General features: G+C 41.6%; 1 protein-coding gene and 1 long non-coding RNA gene across 5 annotated transcripts in view; one reads left to right on the top strand and one right to left on the bottom strand.

The window, feature by feature from the left end:
- Window positions 1–27,834, top strand: part of RBPMS (RNA binding protein, mRNA processing factor) — a 165,900-nt gene that overhangs the window by 58,032 nt on the left and 80,034 nt on the right. For 3 of the 4 annotated variants that reach the window (XR_004230032.1, XR_004230034.1, XM_031941626.1), the window contains 3 exons: window positions 22,869–22,946; window positions 25,498–25,536; window positions 27,049–27,111. Coding sequence is in view for 1 of the 4 variants with exons in the window: in XM_031941626.1 (XP_031797486.1) it covers window positions 22,869–22,946; window positions 25,498–25,536; window positions 27,049–27,111 (180 nt within the window). In the remaining 3 variants the exon portion in view is untranslated. Of the gene's footprint in view, window positions 1–9,228; window positions 9,598–22,868; window positions 22,947–25,497; window positions 25,537–27,048; window positions 27,112–27,834 lie in introns of those variants that run through there. The other variant, XR_004230033.1, reaches the window with a different exon arrangement.
- On the bottom strand, window positions 11,959–15,807 carry LOC116419747. The gene is made up of 3 exons (XR_004230035.1): window positions 14,459–15,807; window positions 14,163–14,271; window positions 11,959–12,604 (listed from the first exon to the last, which is right to left on the bottom strand). It is a non-coding gene; the product is annotated as an uncharacterized LOC116419747 (long non-coding RNA).

Raw genomic sequence — 27,834 nt, 5'->3', positions numbered from 1 at the left:
AGGACAGGTGTGTTTTTGTATAACTTGATGACATTGGTTGGTTAGTTGTCAAATATAATCACCAGTCAATAAATACATCTTTCTCAGTGTTAATAATAGACATGGCAGAGATTTTTTTTTTTTTTTTTTTTTTTGCTTATTATACAGATTTCTCTTTCTTTAAGTAGCAAGTATTAAGTACTGGCTGAGGATTCACCACTGGGCCAGGTGTGGTTAGGGAGATATTGAACAAGTGAGACATTGTCATTCCACCAGTTCCCTCAGAGTCTGGTTGGGGGAATTAGATGAATAAAGCCTATGAAAAAGAGAATTGAACTTCATTGATCAAGAGATCTGTTTTCATTCATTCAGATACTCTTGCTATATCTTCTTCATGTCATAGTAGGTTCAGAGTGTTCCTGGAGTGTGGAGATTGAGAAGATTCATCAGCCAGCTGCACAGGCATCCAGTCTGGGGATACCATCTCAGACTTGGGCAGGCTGGGCCTTCCACAGGAAACAAAGCCTCTATCCCTCCCATCCCACTAGACTTCGGACCTCCCCGATGTCCCCTTTGAATCACCAGGGTCATTTCCACATCAGGATATGAGTCACAGTAGACAATATTGACATGCTAACCCAGATGCTACCGGCTGCAGGGACTGTGGAAAGTCAGGGAAGAGAGAGAGATGGAAGAATGACCTCATGAAGGAAGTGATGCTTGAACCAGACCCCTTAGAATGGCCACTGTTTATAGCGGCAATTATTTCTCTAGGATGAAGGCGGGGAATGAGCTCAGGATGTTTGCAGCATAGTTCAAGAGACCTGAATAATGAAGGATCAGCTTGTACTTGGGAGGAAAAGGGAAAATCTGATGGGGGTGCTGACAGAAATGCTGTGATCCCACATTGTAGATGGCATGATAGGCTAAAGAATTGAGAGTTAATGTTGATGTGGTAGGAAGTTGAACTGTTTGACAGTTCTTACATACACACACACACACACACACAATTTAGATTTCTCTTGATATAGATACATGCATTCAGATATGTCAAGAGGGGGAAAAAAGAAAAGAAACTAGGAAAATTAAATTGGAAAATTCTCAATGTGTCTGTAAGCTTCAATTGTAGTATCCTTAATCACAACCAAAAAGATCTGTATATGGACTTGATTACAGAAGTAGTTCCATGGTTTATGTTTCAACTGCCCGAAAATTTCTGTCTTTTCTTTCCATCCGCCAACCCCCTCCCCATGATTATTTATTTAACATTCATAAAAAATTTTTTTTGAGTTCTAGATTTTCTCCCCTCCAACCCCTCCCTCATTCATTGAGAAGGCAAGCAATATGATATCAATTATACATATGAAATCATGCAAAACATATTTCCATATTAGTCATATTGCAAAAAAGTGAAAATGTGCTTCATTTTTCACTCAGAATTCATCAGTTCTTTGGAGATATGTGGCTTTTCCATCATAAATCCTTCAGAACTGTCATGGATCATTGTCTTGATCAGAGTATCTAAGTCTTTCACATTTGATTATTCTTATAGTATTGCTGTTACTATTTACAATATCCTGGTTCTGCTTATTTCACTCAGCATCAGATCATGTAAGTCTTTTCAGCTATTTTCTGAAATCATCTTGCTCATCATTTCTTATGGCACAAAAGTATTCCATTATATACATATACCACAACTTGTTTAGCCACTCCCTAGTTGTCGGCCATCCCCCTTGATTTCCAGTTCTTTGCTATCACCAGAAGACCTTCTTTCTTATGTAGTTGTCATAGGTTTCTTCCTGCTAGTGTATAATATTTTATTTACTTCTATATTTAGCTGTCTTTACTCTGTATCACCTAAAATAAAATCCCATATTTATTTAGCACCATTTGTTTAGCCATTCACTCCCTAATATTTTGGCTCCCTAATTTCTTTTACGTTTTACTCTTTAAAAAAGTGATGCCATAATGAATATGGAAATATGTTTAGAAGAACTTCACATGTTTAACCTGTATAAGATTGCTTGCTGTCTTGGGGAGATTAAAAAGGGGGGAGTGGAGGGAGGAGGGAAAAAAATTTGAAGCGCAAAGTTTTGTGAAGGGGAATGCTGAAAACTATTTTTGCATGTAATTGAAAAAATAAAATACCATTTAAAAAAAAAGTGATGCTAGCTGTATGTTGGTACTTTTTTTTTTTTTCCTTGTTAAAAGCTTCTTTGGGTGATTGTCCCATTATTAGGACCATCAGGTCAAAGCGTATGAAGATTTTTATTTCTAGTTGGTTATTCCATATTGTTTTCTGGAAAACATAAACCAGTACTCAGTACTCAATCCACCAACATGAAACATTTTCCTTTAACAGCTACATTAACATCATCAAATTTGCCAATTTTCTGGGTGTCAGCAAATTGTATAGCCTCTCAAGATTCTTTTAATTTGAATTCCTCTGATTAGAGATTCTAAGAACTTTTTTGGTAATTAATTACTATTCCTTTCTTTTTCTTTTTTCTTTCTTTTTCTCTCTCTCTCTCTCTCTCTCTCTCTCTCTCTCTCTCTTTTTTTTCTTTCTTTCTTTTTTTTTCCCCTGAGGCAGTTGGGGTTAAGTAACTTTCTTAGGGTCACATAGCTAGGAAAAGTATTGTGTCTGAGAGGCCAAATTTGAACTCAGGTCCTCCCTACTTAAGGGCTGGCAGGACTCTATCCATTATGCCATCTAACTGCCCCCTTATTCCTTTCTCACTGATAAAAATTTTAACCAAACTCATAAATACAAAACAATCTATAATTCTTGAAAATCATTAAGCCCCAAATCCCCAAGAATGTTTATAAGTAACAATGTATGCAATCTGTTGGAAATGTGTAATTGCTAAACTTTTGTAATTTGTTGATTTAAAAAAACCCAAACTGGCCACTTCTGCTTAAACTTTGGCAAAGTTGCCCCTTTGTTTTACCCTGTGTTTAATCTGAGTCTTGGTTCAAATAGCTGTCACCAATACCAGCCTGGTTGTTCCTCTTGTTTCAGTCTGAGTCTTCCCAAGAGTTCTTGGAATTCTGGATGTTTGTTTTTCCTCTGGGCTGAATTTGGAGAGAGGCCTCTCCTTATCTGTTTAATCCCTTATCTCCGAAGAAACAACAAAGGGCCCCCTTTGCCCTGATACATTTGAGTCATTTTTTTTAAACATTAGCAGACTTTTATGGGAAGTGTTTGACAAAAATATATTTTCCCCAGAGTTGGTTCTTTATTCTAGGGGCATTGTTTTTTATAGTGCAAAAAAAGTTCGATTCTTTTTATATATTCATATTCATCAGTTCTGTCTCAGAATCTCTGGTGAGTCATTTGCTGCTGACTGAATTTATTCTCTGACTTGTGAGAGGTATTACTTCATTGTCCTGGCCTTTTTTTTTTTTTTTTTTTAAATTTTTAACTTTTATTCATAGATTTTAATTTGAGAGGTGTACCTTAATTTTCAAATATATTCTTTTCTTCACATCTCAGGAGAAATTCCTTGTATCAAAAAACAAAGAAAGCAACCAGTCTTGCACATTAACTGAACCCAACAATACATACCCACAGCCCCCCACCTCTGCATTTTTTTCATCTTTTTCTCTGTTGCCAAGGTTAGTCATTCTAGTCATACAGCATTCATTCTCATTTTATCTTGTTCTTTCTTGTTCTTTGATTGTTTTCCTTGTTGTGCTTATTTTGCTTTGCATCAAATCTGAAGGTTATGTATATGAGTGTGGGTATGTGCAAATCTGAGAAGTGTGTTGCACATCTGTGGGTGTGAGTATGGATTGTGCAAATCTGAGAGGGTGTGTATAAGTGTATGTGTCCACAAATCTGACAGGGGATGTGTTATTTATCAAAAGCTATCAGGTTTGGCAGATGAGGGCCCCATTAGGATTATATATAACATAAATCTATAGAGCCCTGTCAGTACACTTAGTGATTTCCTTCAGCTTTGTTTGGCAGCAAGGAGCAAAACAGATGGATGGATGATGGTAGCAGACCAGGGCTGGAGTATGGTCAGGTGTGTTTGGTTTTTAACCAAAAGGTCAAGGGATTTGAGACCCTGGAGATGATGAACTGGTTCACCAAGGGGTCAAGATAAAGAAGGGAAGAGAATTCATCCAGTTCAAGTGATGGTCTGGGAAAGAACTGGGGGATGATGAAATTAGGGGTCCTGGTCAGGAAGAGAATAGGGTTAGGAGTTATAGGGTGCAGGGGAAAATGTAATACTATAAGATTATGATAAGGTAAAGGGATTTGTGAATTGGAGAAGATGGAACCGGCAAGGGTGATGGCTAGGGGATATGAGGCTTACTAAGTGTAGGAATAGGTTATGGAAACTGAGTAGATTAGGGAAATTAGAGTACTGGGAGGAATATCAAGTCTCCCAGGAATGAAAGCAGGATTTAGGGAGGAGAGAACGACTCTAAGCCAGGCAATGAACTCATTGTGAATGGAAGGCGAGTGTCCTAGCAAGTCAGTAAATAATGGCTAGTCCAGGATCTGGCTTGCATGTTTAATTTGGGTAATGTAACTCTCCAAGAAAGGGAAGTTTCTGAGTGATAGTAGAAGAAGGAGAAAAGGCTGGAGAATGGTCCCAGAGACCATTAGGTTTTAGGGTTAGGGATTCTAAATGGGGGTTCTCATGAATGTCTTTTGTAGATGAGGGAACTAAGGTTAAGTGATTTTGGGGGGCAATTACATGTACATAAGATAGAGTACTGGTCTTGGGGTCAGGAAGACTCATCATCTTTCAGATCTGGCCCCAGATACTAGCTATGTGACACTGGGTAAATCATTTAACCCTGTTTGCCTTAGTTTCTTCATCTATAAAATGAGCTGGAAATGGAAATGGCAAACGATTCCAGTTCTTTTGCCAAGAAAATCCCAGGTGGGGTCATGAAAAGTGAGATCCAGCTGAAAGAACTCAACAACAACAGCAAGTGATTTCCTCTGAGATTGTAAATGGCAAGTACCACATATGGAATTTGAAATGAGTTGATAGATTGTTTTAAATTTTAAAAAAAAATTAGCTTTTCATTCTTTTTTCTTTCTTTCTTCCTTTTTCTTTTTTTTGCTGAGGCAATTGGTTAAGTGACTTACCCAGGGTCACACAGCATCTGAGACTAGATTTGAACTCAGGTCTTCCTGACTTCAGGGCTGGTGCTCTATCCACTGCACCAACTAGCTGCCCCACTTTTCATTTTCAAAATATATGCAAAGATAATCTTCAACATTCAACTTTGCAGAATCTTGTGGTCCAAATTTATCTCTCCCTTCTACCCCCTCCCTTAGACAGCAAATAATACAATTTATATTAAATATGTGCAATTCTTGTATGCATATTTCCACATTTATCATGCTGCACAAAAAATCAGATCCGAAAAGTAAAAAAGAGAAAGAAAACAAAAAACAAGCAAATAACAAAAAAGGTAAAAATGCTATGTTGTGATCCACATTCAGTTCCCACAGTCTTCTCTCTGGGTGCAGATGGCTCTCTGCATCATAAGTCTATTGGAATTGGCCTGAATCATCTCATTGTTGAAAAGAGTCATATCCATCAGAGTTGATCATTCCATAACCTTATTAGTGCCATGTACAATGTTCTCTTGGTTCCATTCATTTCACTCAGCCTCAGTTCATGTAAGTCTCTCCAAACTTTTCTGAAGTCAGCCTGTTGATCTTTTCTTATAGAATATTTCATCACATTCATATACCATAACTTATTCAGCCATCCCCCAACATTTGGCCATCCACTCGATTTTTAGTTCCTTGCCATTACAAAGAGGGCTGCCACAAACATTTTGGCACATACAGGACCCTTTCCCTTTAAGATCTTTTTGTGATGTAAGCCCAGTAGAGACACTGTTGGATCAAAGGGTATGCACAGTTTGATAGCCCTTTGGGCATAATTCCAAGTAGCTCTCCAGAATGGTTGGATCAGTTCACTGATTTAAATCTTAAAAGGATCTTAGAAATCATGATTTTCAACCTCCAAGAGGAAACTTGAGGTCCTGGACTTGGTTATGCCGGTCAGTACTGGAGGTAAGATCTTTGGTCAAGGTCTCAGAAGCGTCAGCCAGTTGTGCCATTGACCAGATGACAAGTAATCAAGATGACAAAGAGATCAAAGAACTTACAAAGAAAAGCATGGAAGTTTCTGTTTATCCTGGATGAAGAAAATTAAGGAGCACATGATCACTTGTCATGGAAAAAGCAGCTATTTTAGGACCTCCCTGCTGAACTGTGCCTTTATGAGCATCCTACACTCCCCCTCCCAGTCCTAAAGTCAAGTCATACAAGGTCACTAATAACACTTGGATACCCAGAAGTTTTCATCACAACTAAGTGATAAGGCAGGCTGAGCAGATGAGGACGCTGAAGCTCTGAAATCGAGTACATCCTTGACTAGTCAAAGACTGTTTGTCTTGGGGTCTCCTGTTTTGGTAAAGAGGAGCTGGGTTCTTAGAAATAGCCATTCAGAATGGGAATGGGGAAGGAGAGAGAAAATTTGGAACTCAATTTAAAAAATGAATGTTGAAAATTTTTTACATGTAATTGGGGGAAAATAAAATACTCAAATAATTTTTTAAAAAAAAAATCATCACTCATTTTAAAATGAGAGAGCAAGAAGATGAATGAGAAGAAACTGGTGAGTTTAAGAACAAGACTGTTTTTAGTAGTCTTTTGGGGGTCCTAATAGAACATAGATACCCAGTTGCTTTGGGATTAGTTTTAGCCCTACCCCCCACTGGGAGATGAGAGAGCCTGTTGCACCTAGTTCAGAAGAAGGCCTTTGGCCATTTCCAAATACTCTCTGTCTAGGTCCTGAATCCCTTCAGGACTTCTTTAGGGGATGGAGGCAATCAGTTTTGAAAAAAGCTCGAGCTATTTGGAATTTATAAAAATGGAAAACATTAAATCTGTTTCTAGTTTCATGAAATAATGCCAATAACTTTTTCCCCCCATGTCAGCACTGAGTATGAGGTGCTGCAGAATTCCTCATTCTCTTGAATTGGGTAATCCTTAGAGAGCATTTTGTGGCCTTCTGCAGAATGGGCTGGACATTATTAACACTATCATAATCCTTCCGGCTCACATTTCCTGAGTCCAGTAAAATTCACAGCCTGGCTACCTCCCAGCTGTGCTGAAGAAAATTCATTCTCCTTTCCCCTTTAGATGCTTCCTTGACTGTCCCATTTAAGAAAATTCACACCAAGAATACAGATCACAGCCTCTCTACACCATCTCATTCTATTGTCCAGGACCTTCCTGAAATCCTTCTAAAGGAGTGAGTTTCCTATACATCTATAGCTGTTGGGTGGCTCTTCTAGAACTCTTCATTATTTATCCATCTTCTGAGATGACTAGTCTACAATCTTTTCCATATCTGACTGCAAAATGTCAGCTCTGTGCAAGAAGCCTTAAACCTGGGGTCTTTTCTGATCACATATTTCTCAAATATCTTCTACTTTTATCTAGTCTCCCCCCTTCCTTACTCTGTTGACAACAGTGGGCTTGCTGCCTCCTATTTGGCACTCCTCCACTGACTTGCCTATTAGCTGACCTGTTTCTTTGGTTCTTTAGAGATTTTGGTACTCCTAGAATTTGTACCCCTAGAGCCTGGTCAGAAAAAATCCTGGTAGTGTTAAAAAAAAAAGGGGGGGGGGTGTTACTGTGTCCAGGAGAAGGTCCTTTCATTTTTGCTGTTCTGAGCCTAGTCCATGTACAATGCCCGCACTTGAATTCAGGTCCTACTTCTGAGCGGCCTGTCACCTCAGCCCTCAGTGCCCCAATCAACTTTCTGATAAATCTCTAACACGCTAAAAAGGGACAATGATTGATAGAGGTAGTTTTGTCTCTTTGGAGTTAGTTCTCTAGGTCTCAGCTTCTTAAATTGTGGTTTGCAACCCCATATAAGCTCTTGTAAACTGAATATAGGGGTTGTGAAATTATGATTTTTTAAAAAAATCATTAAATGCTTATTTTCTATATCTATTTTCTATGCCTATTTACCTAGGGTCATGTTAAAATTTCTTGGGACAAAAATGAGTAGTAATAAGTAGAAAAACTTTAAAAAGACCTACTCTAGTCAACTCAGAAGTCCAGACTCTATCCTGGTTATCAACATCAGAGTAATTAATTTCCAGTGTTTGGTGAAACTACATAGAGAGAGACAGACAGAGACAGAGAGAAAGAGACACAGAGACAGAGACCGACATAATTTCCAGTGGTTGGTGAAACCATATAGAGAGAGATAAAGACAGAGAGACAGACACACAAAGAAACACAAAGACAGACACACAGAGATAGAGACAGACATAGCGAGACAGAGACAGAGAATGCTTTTTTCTTTTTAACTCTTCTCAGGAGCCATAAGAACTTCCCGGACATGGAGAATTCTTTTTTTTGTTTTTAATTAAAGCTTTTTATTTACAAAGCATATTCATGGGTAATTTTTCCAACACTGACCTCTGTATAACTCAAACATTATTATTAATTTTTTTTAGCTGAGGCAGTTGGGGTTAAGTGACTTGCCTAAGTTCACATGGCTAGGAAATATTAAGTGTCTGAAGCTGGATTTGAAACTTAAGTCCTCCTGACTTCAGGGCCAGCACTTTTATCCACTGCACCATTTACCTATCCCCTGACAGGGAATTCTTAATTCTCCAGAAGGGGAAAGGTAGGTCCTGGGAGAGGTCAGTGAGAGTGGGCTAGAGAGATTGGTGAATGGGTGGCTGCTGTACCCCTGTGATGATGGGCTGGGTCCAACTGGGTTCTGGCCATTCTGAATAGTGTCCTTTTACTAGGAGTCCCAGGATATCAGATCCTTTATTAATTACTACCTGAAGGACAAGCAAGCATTCACTCCTAATGATAGATAATAGGATATAACTTCTGAGCCTTGCATCTCTGTGTTCCATTGCTTTTGGTGGCACGCCAGGGAGAGTATGATAGAAGAGCTTTCATCCTTGGGAGCTGCCATTTGCTAGCTCTGTGACTTTGGGCAAATAAGTCACTGAAGCTCAGTTTCCTCAGCTGTAAAACTGAGCTTTTTTTCAATTATGATATTCCTTCTCTGCAGCATTTTGAAAGGAAAAAAATACTTTTTAAACAGTTAAGTGCTTGTAAACCTAGTCTTTCATTAATTTTTCCATTTATTCATATGTCAGCTCATTCATTCATTCATTTGTTGATTCATTTATTATTAAATGCCCGCCACGTATAGTGTACTGTACCAATTATCTGGAAAAATAGGAAATATAGTCCAGATCCTTGTATAGAGTAAGAGGATGTGAGCCAAGCAGAGATGACTGATACATTGTTACATCACAAGGGCCAAGTACAGTGTTCTGGGAGATTGTCACAAATATAGTCAGGACCCTTGTGTAAGAGTAAAAGAGGATGTGATCCAAGCAGAGATAACTCTGATACATTGTTACATCACAAGGACCAAGCACAGTGCTCTGGGAGATTGTCACTTACCTGGTTGCCTTAATCTGGGAAGGTTTCCCGGTGGAGGCGGCCTTTGATAGGGCCTTCCAAAGATGAGTGGGGATTCAGCTGGTGCAGAGGGCATTCCGGGGGGGGACTGCAGGAGCTCCGAGGTGGGACTGCCCAAAGGTCCTTGGTGTTTCTATTGAGTAACTCATCTTTTAACTGTTTGGTAAACATTATAGAGAAACTAACCAACCTTGTTGGTGGCCATAGCCTCCTTAAGAAAGAAAGATCTAATTGTGAAATCAAGTAAGAGTTCTGTGGTTTCCTCAGGTCTCCCAGGACATCAGCTGCTTGTGAACTTCTTGCCTCTGGGTCTTCCCTATAAAAGCTATAGATGTGAGACTCCCAAGTTACTCTGGAAATTAATTGTTTAACTCTGTGTACCTTCAGGTTTCACACTCACTCTTGGGCCCTAATGATGATAATCATGACTAATGTTTCTATGGCCTTTTAAGGTTCACAGAGCACTTAGACACATCATCTCATTTGATGCTCTCCATAATTTTGGCATTTTAGGTGCCGTTATTATATCTTCATCTTATAATTAAGGAAACAGGCTGAGAGAGGAGGCTTAGGGTCTCATGGCCAACATGTGTCTGAAGCAGGATTCAAATTCAGATCATTTTCACCAAATCTAGTGTTCTATCCAGTGTTCTATCCATCTCAATGGAGAGGGAAAAAGGCTTCTCTTCATGAGGCTCACGTTGGCTTCTGGAGGCCCAAGACTTGGCGGCTGACAAAGGTGCATTGTGGGGTTGGATGTGTCTTAGGCTGGAGGGAGGTAAAGGTTTTTAATGGATGTTTACTCCGTACTGGAAGTCTCCACTTTTCTGCACTTGGCTTTTTAGTGTTTATAGCAAATATGTTGAATTTTGTGTTGCAGGAAGTCCCTGATGTACAAAAGGGTTGGGTTCCAAAGGCCTACGCTCAGCTGGGTTTAATGCACTAAATATTTATGGAACAAATGGATGAATGACCTGTTCAGAGGCATTTTGGTAAATGGTGGTTAGCTCCTCCTGCTACTTTCTCCTCTTGCCCTCTCAAATTTGTTTAAGGTTTATAACCAACAGGACTATTGTATATACTGCAAAGAACACAGGAGGACAAAATCTGACAAAACCTGGTGCTTAAATGGACAAGAACTCATCAGTGTGGGCGCTACATCTCGTGATCCAGATGGAACCCATTTTTGCTGTCTGTCACAGTTTTTGTGATCCTAATCCTTATTTCTCTAGGAATTCTCCCTAGTGAATCCATCTCCATGTTCTGGCCTACCTCCCTCTCCTTTTCTATGTCTATGTCTACGTCTACGTCTATGTTTCTGTCTTTTCTATATCTCCTTTTCTAAGACAAATGTCTAAATGATATTGTAGAGTATCAGGCCTGGAACCAGGAAGATTCCTGTTCCCGGGTTCCAGTACAACCTCATACACTAAGTAGCTGGGCAAGTCAGTTAATCCTCTTTGCCTCAGCTTCTCATTTATAAAATAAGCTGGAGAAGGAAATGACAAACCATTTCACTATTTTTGCTAAGAAAACCCCAAATGAGATACAATTGAAATGACTAAAAAACAATATCTTTGTTGACCTCTTTTTCTCTTGAGTATATCCTTTTCTCTTTTATGGTTCACAGAGGTGCTTGGGTTGTCTGCCATTTTGAATCTACTGCAGTTCTGGAGTTCAATGGACTTTTCTTTTCACAGTTTGATTGTATCCTAAATAGTGCCCCTGTGCCTGCCAGTCCTACTGAGTGTTATTCTTTGCTTCACCAATGCAATAAAGAGAGAATGAGAGAACTTTCTGGGGGAAATCTGAATAAAAAAAGGAGAAAAGAAGGTATCTCTATATCCAATGGAGAAAAAGGATCTAAGAAGGAATTAACTGTGTTGACCTAGGAGAAAGAGAGTGATGGCAAATACCATAAAAATGCCATATGCAGTAGTCTCCTGAAGAAGGGGAAGGGGAATGACAAAGAAGAGTCAGTGGATCAGAGAGACCCAGATTTTTGCTGAAATCTGCTAGTCTATAAGTCATTTTCATCTTTCCTTGGAATTTAATAATAAACTTATGATCTTCTTCATCCATATTTGCTGTTATACCAAGTCACTATTATGTTCATGTTGGTGACCTTTGGAAGTCCCCATTCTTTAAGGTCAATGCCTATCTCGACTCCTGTGGCCTCTATCTCCATCCTACCTTGGCTACCTCAACTCCTGTGGCCTCTATCTCCATCCTACCTTGCCCTCCCATAGGATAGGTCACTTATTAGATCTCTCCATCTCCTATGACACATTCTGTGATCCTGAACTTTGAAATTCCCCTCTCTGGTTGTAACTACTTGCTTTCTTCTCTCTCCTCCCCCCTCCCGTCTGCTGTTCTTCATCTTCATTATGACACCTTAGTTCTTCTAGTCCTCCCATTTCTCCCAGGTCTTTACTCATCTTCTGGTTTCCTTTTTCTTCCTTCAATCTTGCCCTGAGGTAGAGGTAGATTTTACTCTGACCCCCCATCAGCTGCCTTCTCTGTTCCTACCCTCAAGAAGCCATAATACAATGCTGGCCGGGATCTGCTACTAGTTCATGTGGAATGATCTCAACCAAGTCCTTGCTGCCTTTTGGAAATGCTTTGATTCTTCCCTTTTTATTCCTTTATTCTCCCCACAGAGGCTGTTTTAAACCTCCTTTCTCTAAGTAGACAACCTTGACTCCCACTTGACTGGGAAAATCAAAGCAATTTGTTATAAACCCCCTCATTTTTTTCTGCTCCCAATCTCAAGAGTCCATCTTCACCCCTTTTCTCTCTTTTGCTTCAGTCTTAGAGGTCATCTTCCTCATTGCCCAGCCTCCTTACATGTATCCTTGATCTCATCTTTTCTCTGTTCCAGAGATTGCTCTCCTCCCTTCTCTGTCACCCTTGCTCCCTCTCTGCTGGCTTCCTCCCTTCTCCCCCACTTGAAAACAACTCGTTGGGCTCTGGTTTGCTTTGAAGTGGTCATTCCAGAACTTTTCTTCCCTTCTCAGCCAAATTCCTAGAATCTACTTTCTCCCATCTTTTCCTAGTCTCCAAGTTAATCTTCTGCCTCTCCTTAAGAAGCTTCTTTGGTTCACCCATTACCTTTAGGGCAAACAAAATCCAAAAGCATCTGTTAGACATTTTAAGCCTTTCATTATTTGGCTCCAGCTTATCTTTCGTAGTGATCACCCTCCTGGGGCACTGTATATACTCTCTCTAAACCAAGCCTTTTATCCTACATACAGAATATTCTACCTCCGCCTCAGATTCTTCTCTCTTTTCACTTCTGCCTCTTGAAATCAGACCCTAGTCCCTCCCTTCAAGGCTTAGCTGGAGGCCACCTCTTTTAGGAGGCCTCTTCTGATTTTTTCTGGTGGTTCTTAACTTTCTTCCTCATCATCCCTGGAGATTTATATCCCATTACTCTGCAGTGAATCCTCTGATTCTTTCTCTGGCTTTTAGAAGATAAACTTGTCTCTGTATCCCTATTGTTTGTTACTTTGTCTGATACCCAGTAAATGCTCAAATTGTCTGAATCCTCTCCCCCCCTCCTCCCATATATACATATATATGTGTAAATATGCATTTTACATGCATACACATAGTTGCTGATCGCTAAAGCTCTTGGAATCTGTCAGTCTACTTGTACTGAATCCTTTCTCTACAACATTATTACTAAAAATCAGTTAACTGGCCTCTGAATTCCCGCCCCATGGCAAGTGGTTCTTTCTGGATGCTCCATAGGTGTCTCACACTCAATTTGTCCAAAAGGAAATTTATTGTGTCCCTTCTGAGAACTATCTCTTAGCAGTTTCTGTTGATGGAACTCATTTTCCCAGGTACTCAGAGTCATAATCTCTAAGTTAACTTTGATTTCTTTTCCTTTCTTACCCCTAAATGCATCCAATTACCAGGTGCTGTTTGATTTATTTCAGTGCTTTTCCTCTTATCAAGCTCCCACCCAGCTCAGGCTTCTTTCCTGAATTCTGGTAATAGCCCATTCATTAGTCTCTCTGAGGTCACTTTCTTTACCCAGACCACCTGCAAAAAAAATCTCTCAGACACATTTGCTTCCACTGCTCATAGACTTTCTGTGGAAAAATTACCTTTTGAGATAAAATAGTTTGGTTTTAAGGAGCTTCATTCATTCTCTGAGTCCTGTGGACTTTTCTGGACTGGTTTTATGTTGTTTATGTTTATGTTATGACTCTAGGTTGTACAGGGAATAGAGTGAAGGCCAGGAGTCAGGAAGACCTGAGTTCAAATCCAGACTTAGATACTAGCTAAGTCACTTAATTTGTGTCTGCCTCAGTTTCCTCAGTTGTGAAATGAGGGAATAATAGCACCCACTTTCCATGGTTATTGTGGAGATGAAATGAATGTGTGTAAAGTCCTTTGCAAGCCTTATATTGCTATTAAAATGCAAGTATCAATAATAATTTTAAAAGTATCATTCTATAATTATTACAATAACATAACATATAATATTGTAATTTTAATATGATTACAGTTATATGTAATAATGATAATAATATATTATTATTGTTCTAGTTTTACTCTTCCTTTTAACCAAACTAGACCACTCCCATTTCCTGGTATTAGCCTTCATCACCTACCTCTGAGTCATTGCAAAGACTCTCCCACTGGAATGCTCTCTTACCTTTGTCATTCAGAGTCTTTGCCTTTCCTGTTCAGCTTTGGTTTCCCTTCAGCTCTGCTTTATTGCATCCCCACTCTTGAGTGGCTCCTTGGCCATGAAGGCTGCTTGTCTTTGGGTTTAAAAGGAGAGAGAAAGCAGAAGTTAAAGAGTGTGGTTCCCAGCCCAAGTCTTCTGGCTTATATGAGGGCTAGGGGACTTGAAGACATTATTTAAGAAATCACTGCACTTGCATGTACTTTGCTTGTTGCATTTATAATGAAAACTTTAAAGGTCCCATTTTCATCTCACCCTAGTACCTTTCCTTCAGGGCCTTCCTTTCCTTCAGCTCAGGATGGCTGGTGTTCTTGGCCAACCCCTGTGTCAAGGAAGAGAAATGGGACCTGCATTTCCTTCTGTTTTACTCATGGAGACATTTGTAGATTCAAATTGATAGGAGCTGTTCTTTGTCTGGATTTCATTTCTGTCTCCAGCACTTTCTTTGGGCAGTTATTATGGAAACCTTGTTTTTGTCATCTGTAAAATAGTAGTGGTGAGCAGGTAATAAAATATACACTATTTTCCTCCTATGGTTGGTGCAAGGCTATTTGTCATGTCTGAATGATCCCAGGATCTCAGGGGTGCAGGGATGTGCAAGGTATCCATCCATGCACGTGATAGGCCTTGTGTGCAATTAAGCCCAGACTTGATGACAAGTCCTCCGAGGCACGGTAGGGCCTTTGTGGAACTTTGCAGGTTCTTGATTGGACTGGAACCTGTCTGCTTCTGACCTTTTCAGAAAGGACCTTCCCAGATTACAGATGCCATCCTCCTGGTCCGTGTCCCTTTGGTGAATGCTGGTGTTCCCCTTGAGCCATCCCTCGGTTGTGTCTTATTTTTGCTCTATAATCTTCTCATTTCCTCTGTGGACGATGCCCTTATGAGACAAAATAACTGCTCCTCTTGAGTGGTTTACCTTGCCTAAGAGGTGGCTGCCTCATACCCTCAGGATACACAGTTGGGAATTCTGTGGTTCATGCTTTAAATGTATTTCTGTGGTGTTAGCATTAGAAAAATGTCAGCTATTCTTGGTCAACCAGTGACGACCTTGCTCTGTAAGCCTGGCTGGCCAGCCCCTGGGGAAGTCAAAGCCACTCCAAAGTCATAGGGGCGTTTTGGGGGGTAGGAGCCTTGAAGTGACTTCCCGAATTGTGAGAGTTTCCTGTTGTGACAGGTTATCAGGCCTTACTTAGGCTTGGAGAGTTACCTACATGCCCTGCTATGGAAAGCAAAACATAGGACTGGCTATTGATGATGTCAGGTGGTAACTTGCAAGGAGGTTGGGTGGGGTTGGATGGGGTGGAGTTATTATGGATGATTTCAAACAGTATAACTGGTCCAGAAGGCCAGGTAGGAGCTTCTTCTAAGTGGCTGCTAAGCCGGGCTTGCTTTTTCCTTGAAAGGTTCTTTTCCCTAAAAATGACAACCACAGAGCTTGCAAGGACAGAGAGGGGAAAGGCTCTCCATTAGCTGTGGGCCCCAGAGACCTGGCAGTTCTGATGCAAGGTTCAAGGTGTCAGTTTGCTATGTTGAGCTTATTTCTTTGGACAGGTGAAAAGTTTCCCGAAAAGCCTTCCTAAAAAAGCTATCTTATGAACCTTCTTATTGAACTGTGCCTTTTTGAATATCCTACACTCCACCTCCTAGTCCTAAAGTCATTGCCATTATGGTCACAAATGATCCTTGCATCACAATAAGGCTATTGGGTGTTCTGGCTGGTGAGGATGTTGAGACTGAGCAGTTCACTCCTTCAGTGAGTTCTTTTCAAGGTAATCCCAGTCCTGGACTCCTTGTACTGCAGCCCGCTCTCATTTTCCATAACATAACTGGTTTAATTTGGATTAATGGAATGGATTAATGTGTATTCTTGATGTGAATGGTAAACACACTGTAGGCAACTTTCTTAACAGTAGAGCCTTCATTTGGTAGTTTGTGCAGCCATGCAGTGGCTGGGTAAAGGCACGTGAAGAGATGGAGCTGCAGAATTACACTCAGATTTTTAAACTGTTGGTCAGTCAGTTGGTTAGCAAATATTTATGAAGCCGTTATTATGTGCTAAGCTTTGGAGAGGCAAAGAAAGGCAAGAAACCGTCACTGCCCTAAAGGTGCTGACATTCTAATAGGGAGACAAGCTGTAAATTACCATTTATCAAGGTACAGAAATTGTAAAGGGTCACGCTATCAGGGATGAACTGAGAATGCTTTTCTGTAGCAGATAGGATTTAAGATGAGCCTGGAAGAAGCAGGGAAGCCAAGAGTGCATTCCAGGCCTGAGGGACAACCGAGACAAAGACATGGAGATGGGACGTGACTATGTAGACTAAACAAAGCTGAAAAGAGCAGAATAAGAACATTGACCGCCCAGTCAAGAGGTTTATGAAGCTTCCAGGATAATCTTTATAACTTATTATAACCTGGTAATGTTATTACTCAGAAATCTTCAGGGCCTTCTTACTGCTTCTTAAGTAAAAGTTCAAACTTCTGACTTGCATTCAAGGCTCTCCACAATTTTGTGCTACTTCATCTTTCTGGCCTTTCATCTGATGCATTGTCTTCCATTGAAAGTGTTTTGCTTTGTGTTTCCTGGCTATATCCTGCGATCTCTTGCCTCCGTGTCTACTTACGCCAGGCTCCCTCCTGGATCCTTCTCTGATCCCTGTAATTGTTGGGGACATCGCACCAAACACTTTGCCTCCCCCCATTTTGGTTCCTCAGAGAAGACCAATTGTATATAAGTTCATTCAGCAGTCACTGTCCGATATAGCATGGAAGTAGGATGGCTTTGTCTGGTGATGGAAACCTGCTTAATTTCCCTAAGGAGACCTAGGAAGATGTCTTATAAATCTCAGTATGATTTCTCATAGTGATGTCCCCGGGGTCACTGTCACAGGGTCCGTGTCCTACTTGTGCACATATCCTCCCTTTCCTGCTCCCTCACCACCCCTCTATTCCTTTCTCCTTCCCCTTCTCCCTCCCTCTCCATCTTTTCCCTTTCTCCTCCCCTTCCTTTCTTTTTCCTCCCTTCTCTTCCCTCTCTGAAGCAAAGTTGTCCTAAAAGTTGTTGGCTTGTCCGTAGCAGCAACAGGTAGTGTTTTGTCTACAGCATGATAAAACAAAGTGGCCACATGCCCAGTGGTTAGAGAGCCTGCCTCAGTGTCAGGAAGGCTGTTCTAACTTTCTCCTGTGATTCTGACAGGCTCTGTGGCTCTGGGCAAACCTAACTGAGTTGTGGAGGGGGAGCTGACTTGCACTGGGAGAGAGGGAGTTTTCTTGGTGGGAGGGGAGTTCCCTGGGCTATTGAAATCAGAATTCTGCTCCTTATCCTTGTCCCTGTGATGAGAAGGGTGAGAGGTGTACCCCAAGATCTTGCCTAAAGGAGAGGTCCTCTCAGGTAAGGAGATGGTCAGGAAGATGTTGGCTTGGGAGGAAGACGTCATTACAGACACAGGTGGGAGGTTCTGGAAAGATGAGGCACCCTGAGGAGGAAGGCTCTGATCTGCCCTTCTCTTGGCCATCTCCCTTTGGCCTGCCAGCACCTTCCTGAGTGACCTGATTTGGGCTCCCCGGTACTTAGCACAGAGCCTGGCTAGAAAGCCCTTAATAATTGCTCATTGACTGACTGACAGTCGTGTGTGCGACAGGGGACTGTCCTTCACTAGGAATCCTCCGCTATGGTCTGCAGTGCCCTCCTTGACATAGAGAGCCGAATTGTGTGTGTGACAGAAAATAAAGAGTCAGGGTGTTCTCAGGAAGTACGCAAAGAATCATGCTAATGCTGAAGCCTCCTGGCTTCTGGAAACCCAGCAGTCCCTCATTGTGGCTGAGAGTCCAGCTTTTAGTCCAGGCAGTAAAATACTCATTGAGAAGAGAATGATGAAGTGAGCACTTTTTTCTTTTTAAATAATAGCTTTTTATTTTGAAAATATGTGCAAAGATAGTTTTCAACATTCACCCTTGCAAAAACCTGGTGTTCCAAATTTTTGTCCCTTCCTGAGGCAGCAAATAATCCAATATAGATTAAACATGTACAATTTTTCTATACATATTTCCACATTTATGCTGCACAAGAAAAATCAAAAAGAAAAAAAAATGAGAAAGAAAACAAAAAACAAGCAAACAACAAAAAAAGAGAAAACATTATGTTGTGATCCACACTCATTCCCACAGCCCTCTCTATGGGTGCAGGTGGCCCTCTCCATCACAGGTCTGTTGGGATTGCCCTGAATCACCTCAGTGTTGAAAAGAGCCACGTCCATCAGAGTTGACATCACATAATCTTGTTCTTGCTGTATTCTACTGAAATGAACTCTTTTAACAACTTCTGGATTTGAAATTGTAGGCTTCCTTTGGAAGGCCCCTTTGACCTCAGATAGGAATTCAGTGGAGGAGGCCATACAGGGAATCAGAGAGAGGTTGAATCCAAAGCTGGGCCTTGGACCAGGGGGAAGTGCACAAACTAGATGTCATCCTCTGAGGATGTCGGGTTTCGTTCCAGATGGGCCACAGGCTACTCTATTTCTGGGCCAGAACTGGAGGTCAAGTAGCCTTTTTGAAGGTGGGAATGGGGGTCACTGTGAGGTGGATGAATGCTGTCTGTTTTCTGGTACAAGCCATGCTAGCGTGGGGCTCCCCCTGTCCCTTCCCTGAGAGTCATTGTAACCCTTGGATATTATCTACCGCTTGCCTAGTCAGCTCAGGCTGGAATGCAGCAAAACCAGTCTGAGTGGGCTCTGGGAAAGGAATTTGCAGTGTGAGAGCAGGTGAATTTGAAGGCGCTGGTCTGTTGCTCCTGGGCACTTGTCACTAACCTTTTGATCGTGGGGAGGACTTTTCTTTTTTCATTTAAAAAATGTTCAATCGATGATCTTGTTTAAAACATCACTGTCATTGGCAGTCATTACCAGTGACTCTGGGGGTCCAGGAGAGCCCTTTCCTATTAGAAAGGATAAGTTGACCAAAAAAAAAAAAAAAAAAAAAAAAAAGAAAAAAAAAAAGAAAGAAAGAAAGAAAGGAAAAAGAGCTATTTCTTAGCCATTTCTGACAAAATATGCATCTTTCTTTCTGGTCTGTCTTTTAATTCCAGACTGGTCACTTCATTGTTTTGACTATATTTGGCCATTGTGTGGATTTATCTGTGGATTTCTGGTTCATACTGGAAATGTCTTTTAAATATTAGAACATTTCTTTTGTACTCACATGATAATAGTTGTATTTTTAGTACTCATGACTTGAGAAAATTCCTAAGTGCCAGTGACTGAAGATTATGATGTGATGTATCATTCAGGTCATGTAGTGAAGGAAATTCAAAGCCAGAATGACAATGTTTAATGCTCCCATGATGCAGTGGATCCATTTTAAGACCAAAGCTCTGTGGCGCCTAGGCTAGAATGTCTGTTGTAGAGATCGGAGCCCCAAAGAACCTTTGAACACAAGAATACATGGGAAGGCTTTCTAATCTGCTAACAAACTTGTGTCCATGGACCAGTGTCAACTGAGTGAGTTCCTAATGGTGAAGTTAAAGGTATTTGTGATATGGAATTAACACAAGTAGATCAGCCAAGGAAGCATCATCTTTGGTTGAAGAGGAGAGTGGGAACATCCCATCCACCAAGGTCTGGTGAAATCTCTTGGGGATGGAGTGCCAGGACCCTTCTCCATTCTAGAACCTTTATGAACAGGGCCTGATTGGATTTTTCCCCCAGGCAAGTCTTTATCTCTGCTATGAGTGACACAGGCCTGGGATAGTGATTACCTGCTTGCCCTAGCCCTTGGGACTTTTCTGTGCCCGTAGGAGGGTTGGCAGGATGGAGCAGGATCTGGCATCCATGCTGAAGAAGGGTCAAGTGAAAGGAACTGGAAAATTTAGTCTGCAGAACTTTCGTTGTCTTCAGATATTTAAACGTTTGTGATATGGGAGAGGGACTGAATGTCCTCTGCTTGACTCCTGAAGACAGAACCAGGAGTGGCAGGTGTGTGGAAGTTACAAAGAGAATGATTTTGGCTTGACAATAGGAAGACCTTCTGAGCCTGAGAGCTGCCCAGATTGGAATGGGCACCTTGAGCAGTTGTGAGGAGATTCCCTCTCTTCGGAGGAAGGACAGCAGAGGCTGGACAACCACTTGTCCAGTATGTTACAGTAGAGATGCTTTTTGTATACGGGCTGGGCTGACTGACCCTCCAGCTTCCAAATTCTTTGATTCTCTGAAATCAAAATTTAAGGCTTTTAAACATATGACATAGGAGGCACTTGCCCAGTTTGTGGCTTAAATGCCATCTTCTATAGGAGGTCTTTCTAGTCTCTCTAGCTTCCAGAGCCAAATGTCTAGTAGAACCACAAAAGAATGATTCTCGGGTTTCTTTCAGAAACTATTATGGTAAGCTGGACCCCCCCAGCACCTACGTGCTGGACAATGGACAAGTCATTCACTTGTGTCCAACTCTACACAACCTATGGTATTGTTGGGGATTTCTTGGCAAAGATACTGGAGTGTTTATTATTTCATTAGTGTGTCCCCATTTTACAGAGTGGGATTGAGGGACTTGCTCAGAGTTAAACAGTTGCAAGTGTCATAGATTTGAATTCTTATCTTCTTGACTTCAGCCTTGGTACTCTGCCCATTGTGTCACTTCACTGCCCCTAATTTATACAATAAGTGCTAATTAAGTTGTTGGGGTATTTGCCATTGTGTCTTAATTGCCGGATGGGGACTTTGGAGTTAGAATTCTTAGTATGAGCTGGGAGGCTATAAAATAAAAATTCTTTTTAATAACTGCATAAAGAAGTAATATCTCATTCTATATTTCCCTAGGTAGGCCACTTAAATTTTTTTGCAGTTATTAATATTTGATTTTTTTCTAATTAAATGTAAAGATAGTTTTCAGTATTCATTTCTATAAGATTTGAAGTTCCAAATTTTTCCTCTCCCTTCCTCCTTTCCCCAACACAGCAAGCAATCTGATATATACATGTATAATCACGTTAAACATATTTACATACTGATCATGTTGTGAAAGAAGAAACTGAACAAAAGGGAAAAACAATTCTTTCTCTGGATGCAAGTGGCATTTTCTACATTCTATTGCTGAGAAGATCTAATAGGCCTATCATAATTGATCATTGCACAATATTGTTGTTTCTCTGTACAATGGTCTAATTTTGCTCACTTCACTCAGTATTAGTTCATGTAAGTCTTTTCAAGTTTTTCTGAAATTTGCTCATTATTTCTTATTGAATGATAATATTCTAGTACTCATCCTTTCTTGCCTTGAATACCACTTCACTTCCTGGTAATGCCATGATATTGCACCCTTTGAAGGCTCCTTCTTCAGCTCCTTTTTTTTTTTTTTTAAACTCTCCTGACAAATTTAAAATAAACTTCAAATTCCTTAGCCTGGCATTCAAGGCTTCCAACAACCAGATCCAAATCTATTTCTGTCCCTCTACGCTATATGCTGTTCCTCATACCCTTCCTCTTTTATCAGTAGTTTTAATCTTTCTTGAAAATTCTTTCACCCTACCCAGATCTATCTCTATCCTTCAAAACTCAGGACTAGTACCACCTCCCCATTACCCCAGCCTCCTTTGCCTTCCATCAAATCTTAATTTGTATTACTGACAGTTTGTCTGACATTTTCTGTCTGACATGGTATTCCGAACATTTGGGTCCATCTCCCTTGTCTCTTCCCTATTTAGCTCTAAACACCTTGAGGGCAGGGGCACCTCATCTTATACAATTCTGTATTCCAGTCTATGCCCATAGTAACTAATGGAGAAATGAAAGATTAAATGAAGGAAACAGCGTCATACTCTAAGAGGGCATTAGCAGTGCAGTTGTGCTGCTGCTGAACCTTGAAAATTTAGATGTGAGTAATTTTATTCCTGTTATAACTCTTTTGAGTGTTAAAATGGCTCTATTGGTGACAGCACCCCAGCCTGCTGTGGACGATGTGGGTTCTGGTAAATGTCTGAGGAACATGTCTTGTAGGTTTTCCGTACTACATGTCCATCACAGACTTAAAAAAATTTTTTTTTTACCAAATAAAAATTTATTTTCTTTCCTTCTCACTGCCTCCATTGGAGAAAACAAAATCAAGTCTTGTAACACTAGCATAGTCAGGCAGAACAAATTCTTGTATTGATCATGTTTAAACACTATATGTCTCATTCTTAATCCTTGGTCCACCCACCATTGCTCTGTCAGAAAGTGAGTAGCCCACTGGATCCTTTGAAATCACTGTTAGTTCTTCCAGTCCTCTTCTCAGTACTCCACACTGCTTTTCAGTTGAGAAAAACATGGAAATTTGTAAAAACCTTAACTTTTTATCATTTATGAAAAGGTCAAAAACATACATGAAAAGAATTAACAAACTTTCTTTTACTTCTTTGTCCCTGCCGATCTTTTGCATCCAGGAACAGTTAGTGTTTGTTGTAATGCTTTGGTATGATTCTACCTCTTTGTATTCTATATGATCAATGTTGCTTAAGCCAATACCCAATCAACTGCCTTACATCTAGCCCCACTGGTCTAGCCCTGACCTGGAACCCCAAATATTGCTTGGTTCCTATGGTCTACACTAAGCTGTGGGAGGAAGCTTTTTGTTCAGGGTTTTTTAGGTTTGATTTTTGGTTTCTCAATCTCATCTTAATGACCTCTCCTTTCTTCTCTACAGGTCCGGACTCTCTTTGTCAGTGGTCTCCCTCTGGACATCAAGCCTCGGGAGCTTTATCTGCTTTTCAGACCATTTAAGGTATGCATGAACTGTCTGTCTCAGACTTGGTGTAATTCCTTATAAATGGGATAGGTTGCCTGGAAGAGACACCCCTCTCTCCTTCCTCCCACACATTCTCCACCCCGGTTCATCTTCTAGGCAAATCAAGCCTTAACCATAAAACCCAGCCCTGCTATTTACTATTACTTAACTGTTCTGGGTCTCAGTTTTTCTGCATATACAGTGAGAAGTTTGGATGAGAATGCTCTTCCTTTCTTCCTTCTACTGAATCCTGTGATCCTGTGGAGACTCTCTGTGCTCCCCCAAGTTGGGACTGGAAGAAGGGTGGTTGTTCTAGAGAGGTTCTTTCCCTCATGCACATGGAGAGCCTGAGTTAATAAGATAGCAGAGCCCAGGAATTTCTGGCTTGCTCCTGCCTCTGGGAAAGCAGGTTCTAGAATCTCTCCCTTCCTGCAGGTAGGGAAAAGGAGGAAGGAGATGTGCTTCTGGCATTTTTCATGTAAACAAGGTGAGATGTGCTGTGACACACTCAGAATCATTTAATCCCTGCCCCAAGAAACTGCTCCCTCACCTATGGAGAGGCTGGGGGCCAAGCTAGAAATCAATTAGAATCATAGGAGCCTCCTCGGAAGAACCTCAAAGGCCATCCTTTTATGGAGGGGTAAACTGAGGTACAAGGATGGCAGAGGGTCCTAGCCCTAGAGTCAGGAGAGACCTTTCACACAGACCCCCCCTCATTGTGCAGAGGAGGAAATTGAGACCAGAGAAGGAAAGATTTGATCTAGAAAGAGAAATAAAGTGAGATTGAAACTTAATTTTTAAAATGATGAACAAGCTGACTTTAGAAAATCCTGGAAAGATTTATATGAACAGATGCTGATCAAAACAAGCAGAACCAGGAATACAGTGTACCCAGTAACAGCAAGATTGTGCAACAATCAACTATGAATGATTTGTAAGGAGACTGAATGTAAATCAACATACGCTATGTTCACTTCTTTTTCCTGTTTTTTCTGTCTCATGATTTTTCCGTTTTACTCTGATTTTTCTCTCCCAACATTTATGATTCATAAATGTGTTAAAGATTTAAAAAAAAAAAAGGAAAGAAAAGCTGGTTGAGCTGGATTAGCACACAGATTTTAGGTAGGGCTAAGCTGAATGGGGGTAGGAAATTGGAAAGTTTGAGCTAGGTGGAAATTTTAGTATCCCAAGGATTGAGAGAGAGACTCTGGTGGGGTACAAGGGTTCCTTTGTCTGGGGGTTCTGCCCTTGGGAATGCTGTTATGGCAGAGCAGATATATCTGCTTTCTTGCCAGTGTTTGGAAAGAGTAACATTGGCCTTGGGGTCAGTGACTTCCTCCTGGGGGGGGTTTTGGGGCTCAGTCTGGGTCATTGCTGGAGGGAAGGGGTCCTGAAGGGACATATGTTCTTACTGGGTGTTGAGAGAGTCCTATTTGTGATTTCATGGGATGGAGGAATTCCCCCAAATGCAGACCAGCAGCTGCTTCTCGTTTGGTCTTAGCCAGTCCCCTTGGCAAGGATTGAACCCACCACACCTGTGGCCCTCTAGCCGCCATTCTGTATTGTCTCTTCATCCAGGAAAGGCTGTTAAAGGCCCCTCTGCTCCTTCTCTTGTGCTGTCCCTTGCCAAGCAAGACCCGCCTGCTTGTTCTCCCTGGGACTCCCCTGTCAGTTCCCTGGATTCCTCAGCTTTGCCTCTGATTCAGCCCTCATCCTCTCTCTCTCACCCCAGTGAGAAGGGCTCCCAGTGGGAAGGACAGTTAGTCATCAATCAGTAAACATTTATTAAGCATCTACTAAGCTGAGGATACAAAAAGAAGCAAAAGTCGGGCCCTGGTCGCAAACATCTGATGTCAGCCTTGACCACCCAGTGGGTTCTTGGGATGGCTTTACAGTGGAAGGAGTACGCAGATGACTGGGCCAAACCCTGTCTCTGATGCTTACTGTGTGATCTGCTCCTTATCTGAAGAATGACTGGATTGGACCAGATGGCTTCTGCAGTCCCTTCCAATTTGAAATGTCCTTGAGTCCTTAAGCTGTCCCCTATAACAGAATAAACACACGGCTGGCCAGATACAATCCTGTTTCTCTGTTCTTTTGTATCTGGGAATGTTCAGGTTTGTTGATAACTGTCAAATTCATAATAAAAAAAGTTCTTTAAAAAGATTCTTGGTTTTAAAAAAAGAAAAGTAAGGAAAAATGTCCTAGTAACCCTGGATATGCAGATGTTACTGGGAGGCTTTGAGGAAGTATAAGGTAGCACGATCCCTTCTGACTGGTCAGATGTTGCAAGGGCGGCAATTCAGGACATTGGAGCTTGAGTTGGGGCTTCTCCATGCCTTAGCAAGCCCTTCCTGTCTCGGTTTCCTCCTCTGTCAAATGAAGGACTGGATTGTTGTGCCTAAAAGATTCTGCCAGCTCAACCATTGCATGATTGTGTTCCCCAAATCTCATCTTACTGGGCACACTTCTGCAGCTGCCAGGTGGGCTCTGTCTCCTCCTGCTGTGGTCTTTACCTGTCTGACACCTCTTTCTTCTCTCTTTTCAGGGCTATGAAGGTTCCCTAATAAAGCTGACATCAAAGCAGGTAAGAGCCCCCACTATGATCCACTTTGATATGATAGTTGCCCAAATAGGTCCCTCAGAACACACCTGGGAATTAGCTGTTGGGTCTCGTTGCCGGGGCTGGGATGGATTGGCCACCATAAATAATCTGGAGAGCGTATTCCTTTTGCTTCCCTCCTCTCCTCTCTGGCCTCCAACAGTGGACCCATTAGGGAGATGCAGAATCCAGCCTCAGCTTTGTGCTCTGCCTTGAGGGTTCCCATGTGGCTGTCAGATTTACAGTATCAAGCATTGCTTTCTCTGTAAATGCCGGTCAGAGGATCCGAGACCTTTAGCTGGGAGCCAGCCAGGCTCCTGCTTCTGCTCACAATGGCCTTCATTTTCCCCTACATTTAGGGGTGATGATCAGTTGTTCTTCGTAACTAGTGAATTCTGTCCTTTGGACAGGTTGCAGCCTAATTGAATGCAAACCTCTGACTGGGACTTGACTTCCTATCCCATTAATTTACTTTCTGATCTGGGCAAGTCCTACCTTATGGGGAAAAGGAAGGGGTTGACTTCCCTTCAGCCAAATTATGATTCCATTTGTCCACATTTAAAGCATCTCCAAGATGGAGGGTGGGGATCACGTGGGGACATTGGTCTGAATGCTGGCTCTGAAACTTAGGAGCTTTGGATTCTGAGCAAGTCCTCAGCCCTCTCTGAGCTCAAAATGAGGTGAATCCTTCACTCACTACCTGCCTCCTGGAGGAGTTATAAGGCTCAACGGCGTTATAATAACCTCTGCTTCCCCTTCCCTTCCTTCCCTTCCCCCTTCCGCATATATAGAAGCCTTAGCCAGAGGTGGGTAAAGGGACAGAGTGCTAGGGGAGTGGCTGGCTCATTTTTCAGTTGACTTAGCATACAATAGCTCCCTGCTTATGGAAGAGACTCCGAGTCACTCCTGTGTGTTGTCCCATGCACACTGAGCAGTTCATACGTAAGCAGCCAGTAGAAAAACTATCTTGGAATCATTGCTGTTTTCTTTACAGCTGGGAGAACTCTTAGATACGCATCTAGTCCAGTCCTTTCCTTTTGTAGAGAAGGAACAGCTTCAGACAGGAAGATTTGGCCAAGTGCTCACTTAGTTGAATAACTAAGTGAGAGGACATGTCATCTGGGAACAAAGGCTATGGGTCCTAAATGTGCCATGGAAGTCTCGGATGTGGTCAAGCCATTTTTTGCTTACCTTTATTTCTTTGTTACAATGGAGAGATCTATTTGGAGGAGGGGTAAGGAGAATTATCAGCAAAGAATTAAAAGATATAAAATCAATATTTAAAAAAAATTGAATGGGAAAAATGGGAAACATCCCAGGGAAGGAACCACGGCTTGCCCAGTGGCACTCTGTGAGTGGGCAGGGCTTCCTCAGAAGCTGTTTCCACCCAGTAGCTCTTCACCACCGATCTCACCTCCCCATCTGAACTCGGCCCCTTGCTGCCCCCCAGCCTGCTGGCGCTGACCCCATCCTCTCTCTCTGTTCTTGTTCTCGCAGCCTGTTGGCTTTGTCAGTTTTGATAGTCGATCAGAAGCGGAAGCTGCTAAGAATGCGCTGAATGTAAGTACCAGTTGGATTATACAGTTGAGACTTTATTGGGGATTCATGGTAGGGTGGGGGAAGGAAAGCTCAGATCACAAGCCCACATCATCTTCCTCCTGAGGGTCAGGAGGACCCTTCTAGACTCTCTACTGCTCAGGATCATTTGGGTCCAGCGGGACTCGGTGTCTCCTCCACCTGAAGTAGTCTGTTGGGCACCATTTTGAATTTTGGTAATGTTCTCTGGCAAGCTCAGAAGCACCTTTGAGGGCAGGAATCCTATGGCTTTAATGTATATTTATTCCTAGCCTGAGCATAGGCTTTTGTAAACATTATCTGCATAATGATTATTGGTTGAATGAATGGAATGGGCACCATTAGGCTAGAGAAATAAAGGGAAGATGCTCGTGATCCATGACCTAGCCAGGAACTTTTTCTTTTGTTTAGGAAATTCCAGGATTTTTTCTATCACACAGAAATCCAGTTGCGTCTTGCCTACCATATGCTTTTAGAATTGCAGATTCATCACTGTGGCATCCTTTTTCCTTTGCTGAATGGAAGGAACTGAGGTCTGGACCTGGCTAATGAGAAGGGCCTGAGTTCCCTCATCTGTAAAACTAAGAGCATCAGGCAGGATGATGGCTAAAATCTTTCCCAAAGAAGTGAATTTTTGGAACTGAACTTTCCCCCATTAGGCATCGAGACTTTCCCTTGCCTCCCCAGGAGTACGCCCTTCTCTGCCTT

The sequence above is a fragment of the Sarcophilus harrisii genome, chromosome 6 (genome assembly GCF_902635505.1).
Source record: "Sarcophilus harrisii chromosome 6, mSarHar1.11, whole genome shotgun sequence".
NCBI classification, from domain to species: Eukaryota; Metazoa; Chordata; class Mammalia; order Dasyuromorphia; family Dasyuridae; genus Sarcophilus; species Sarcophilus harrisii.
The sequence above is the reverse complement of the archived record's forward strand: the minus strand, read 5'-3'. Positions and strand labels throughout refer to the sequence as shown.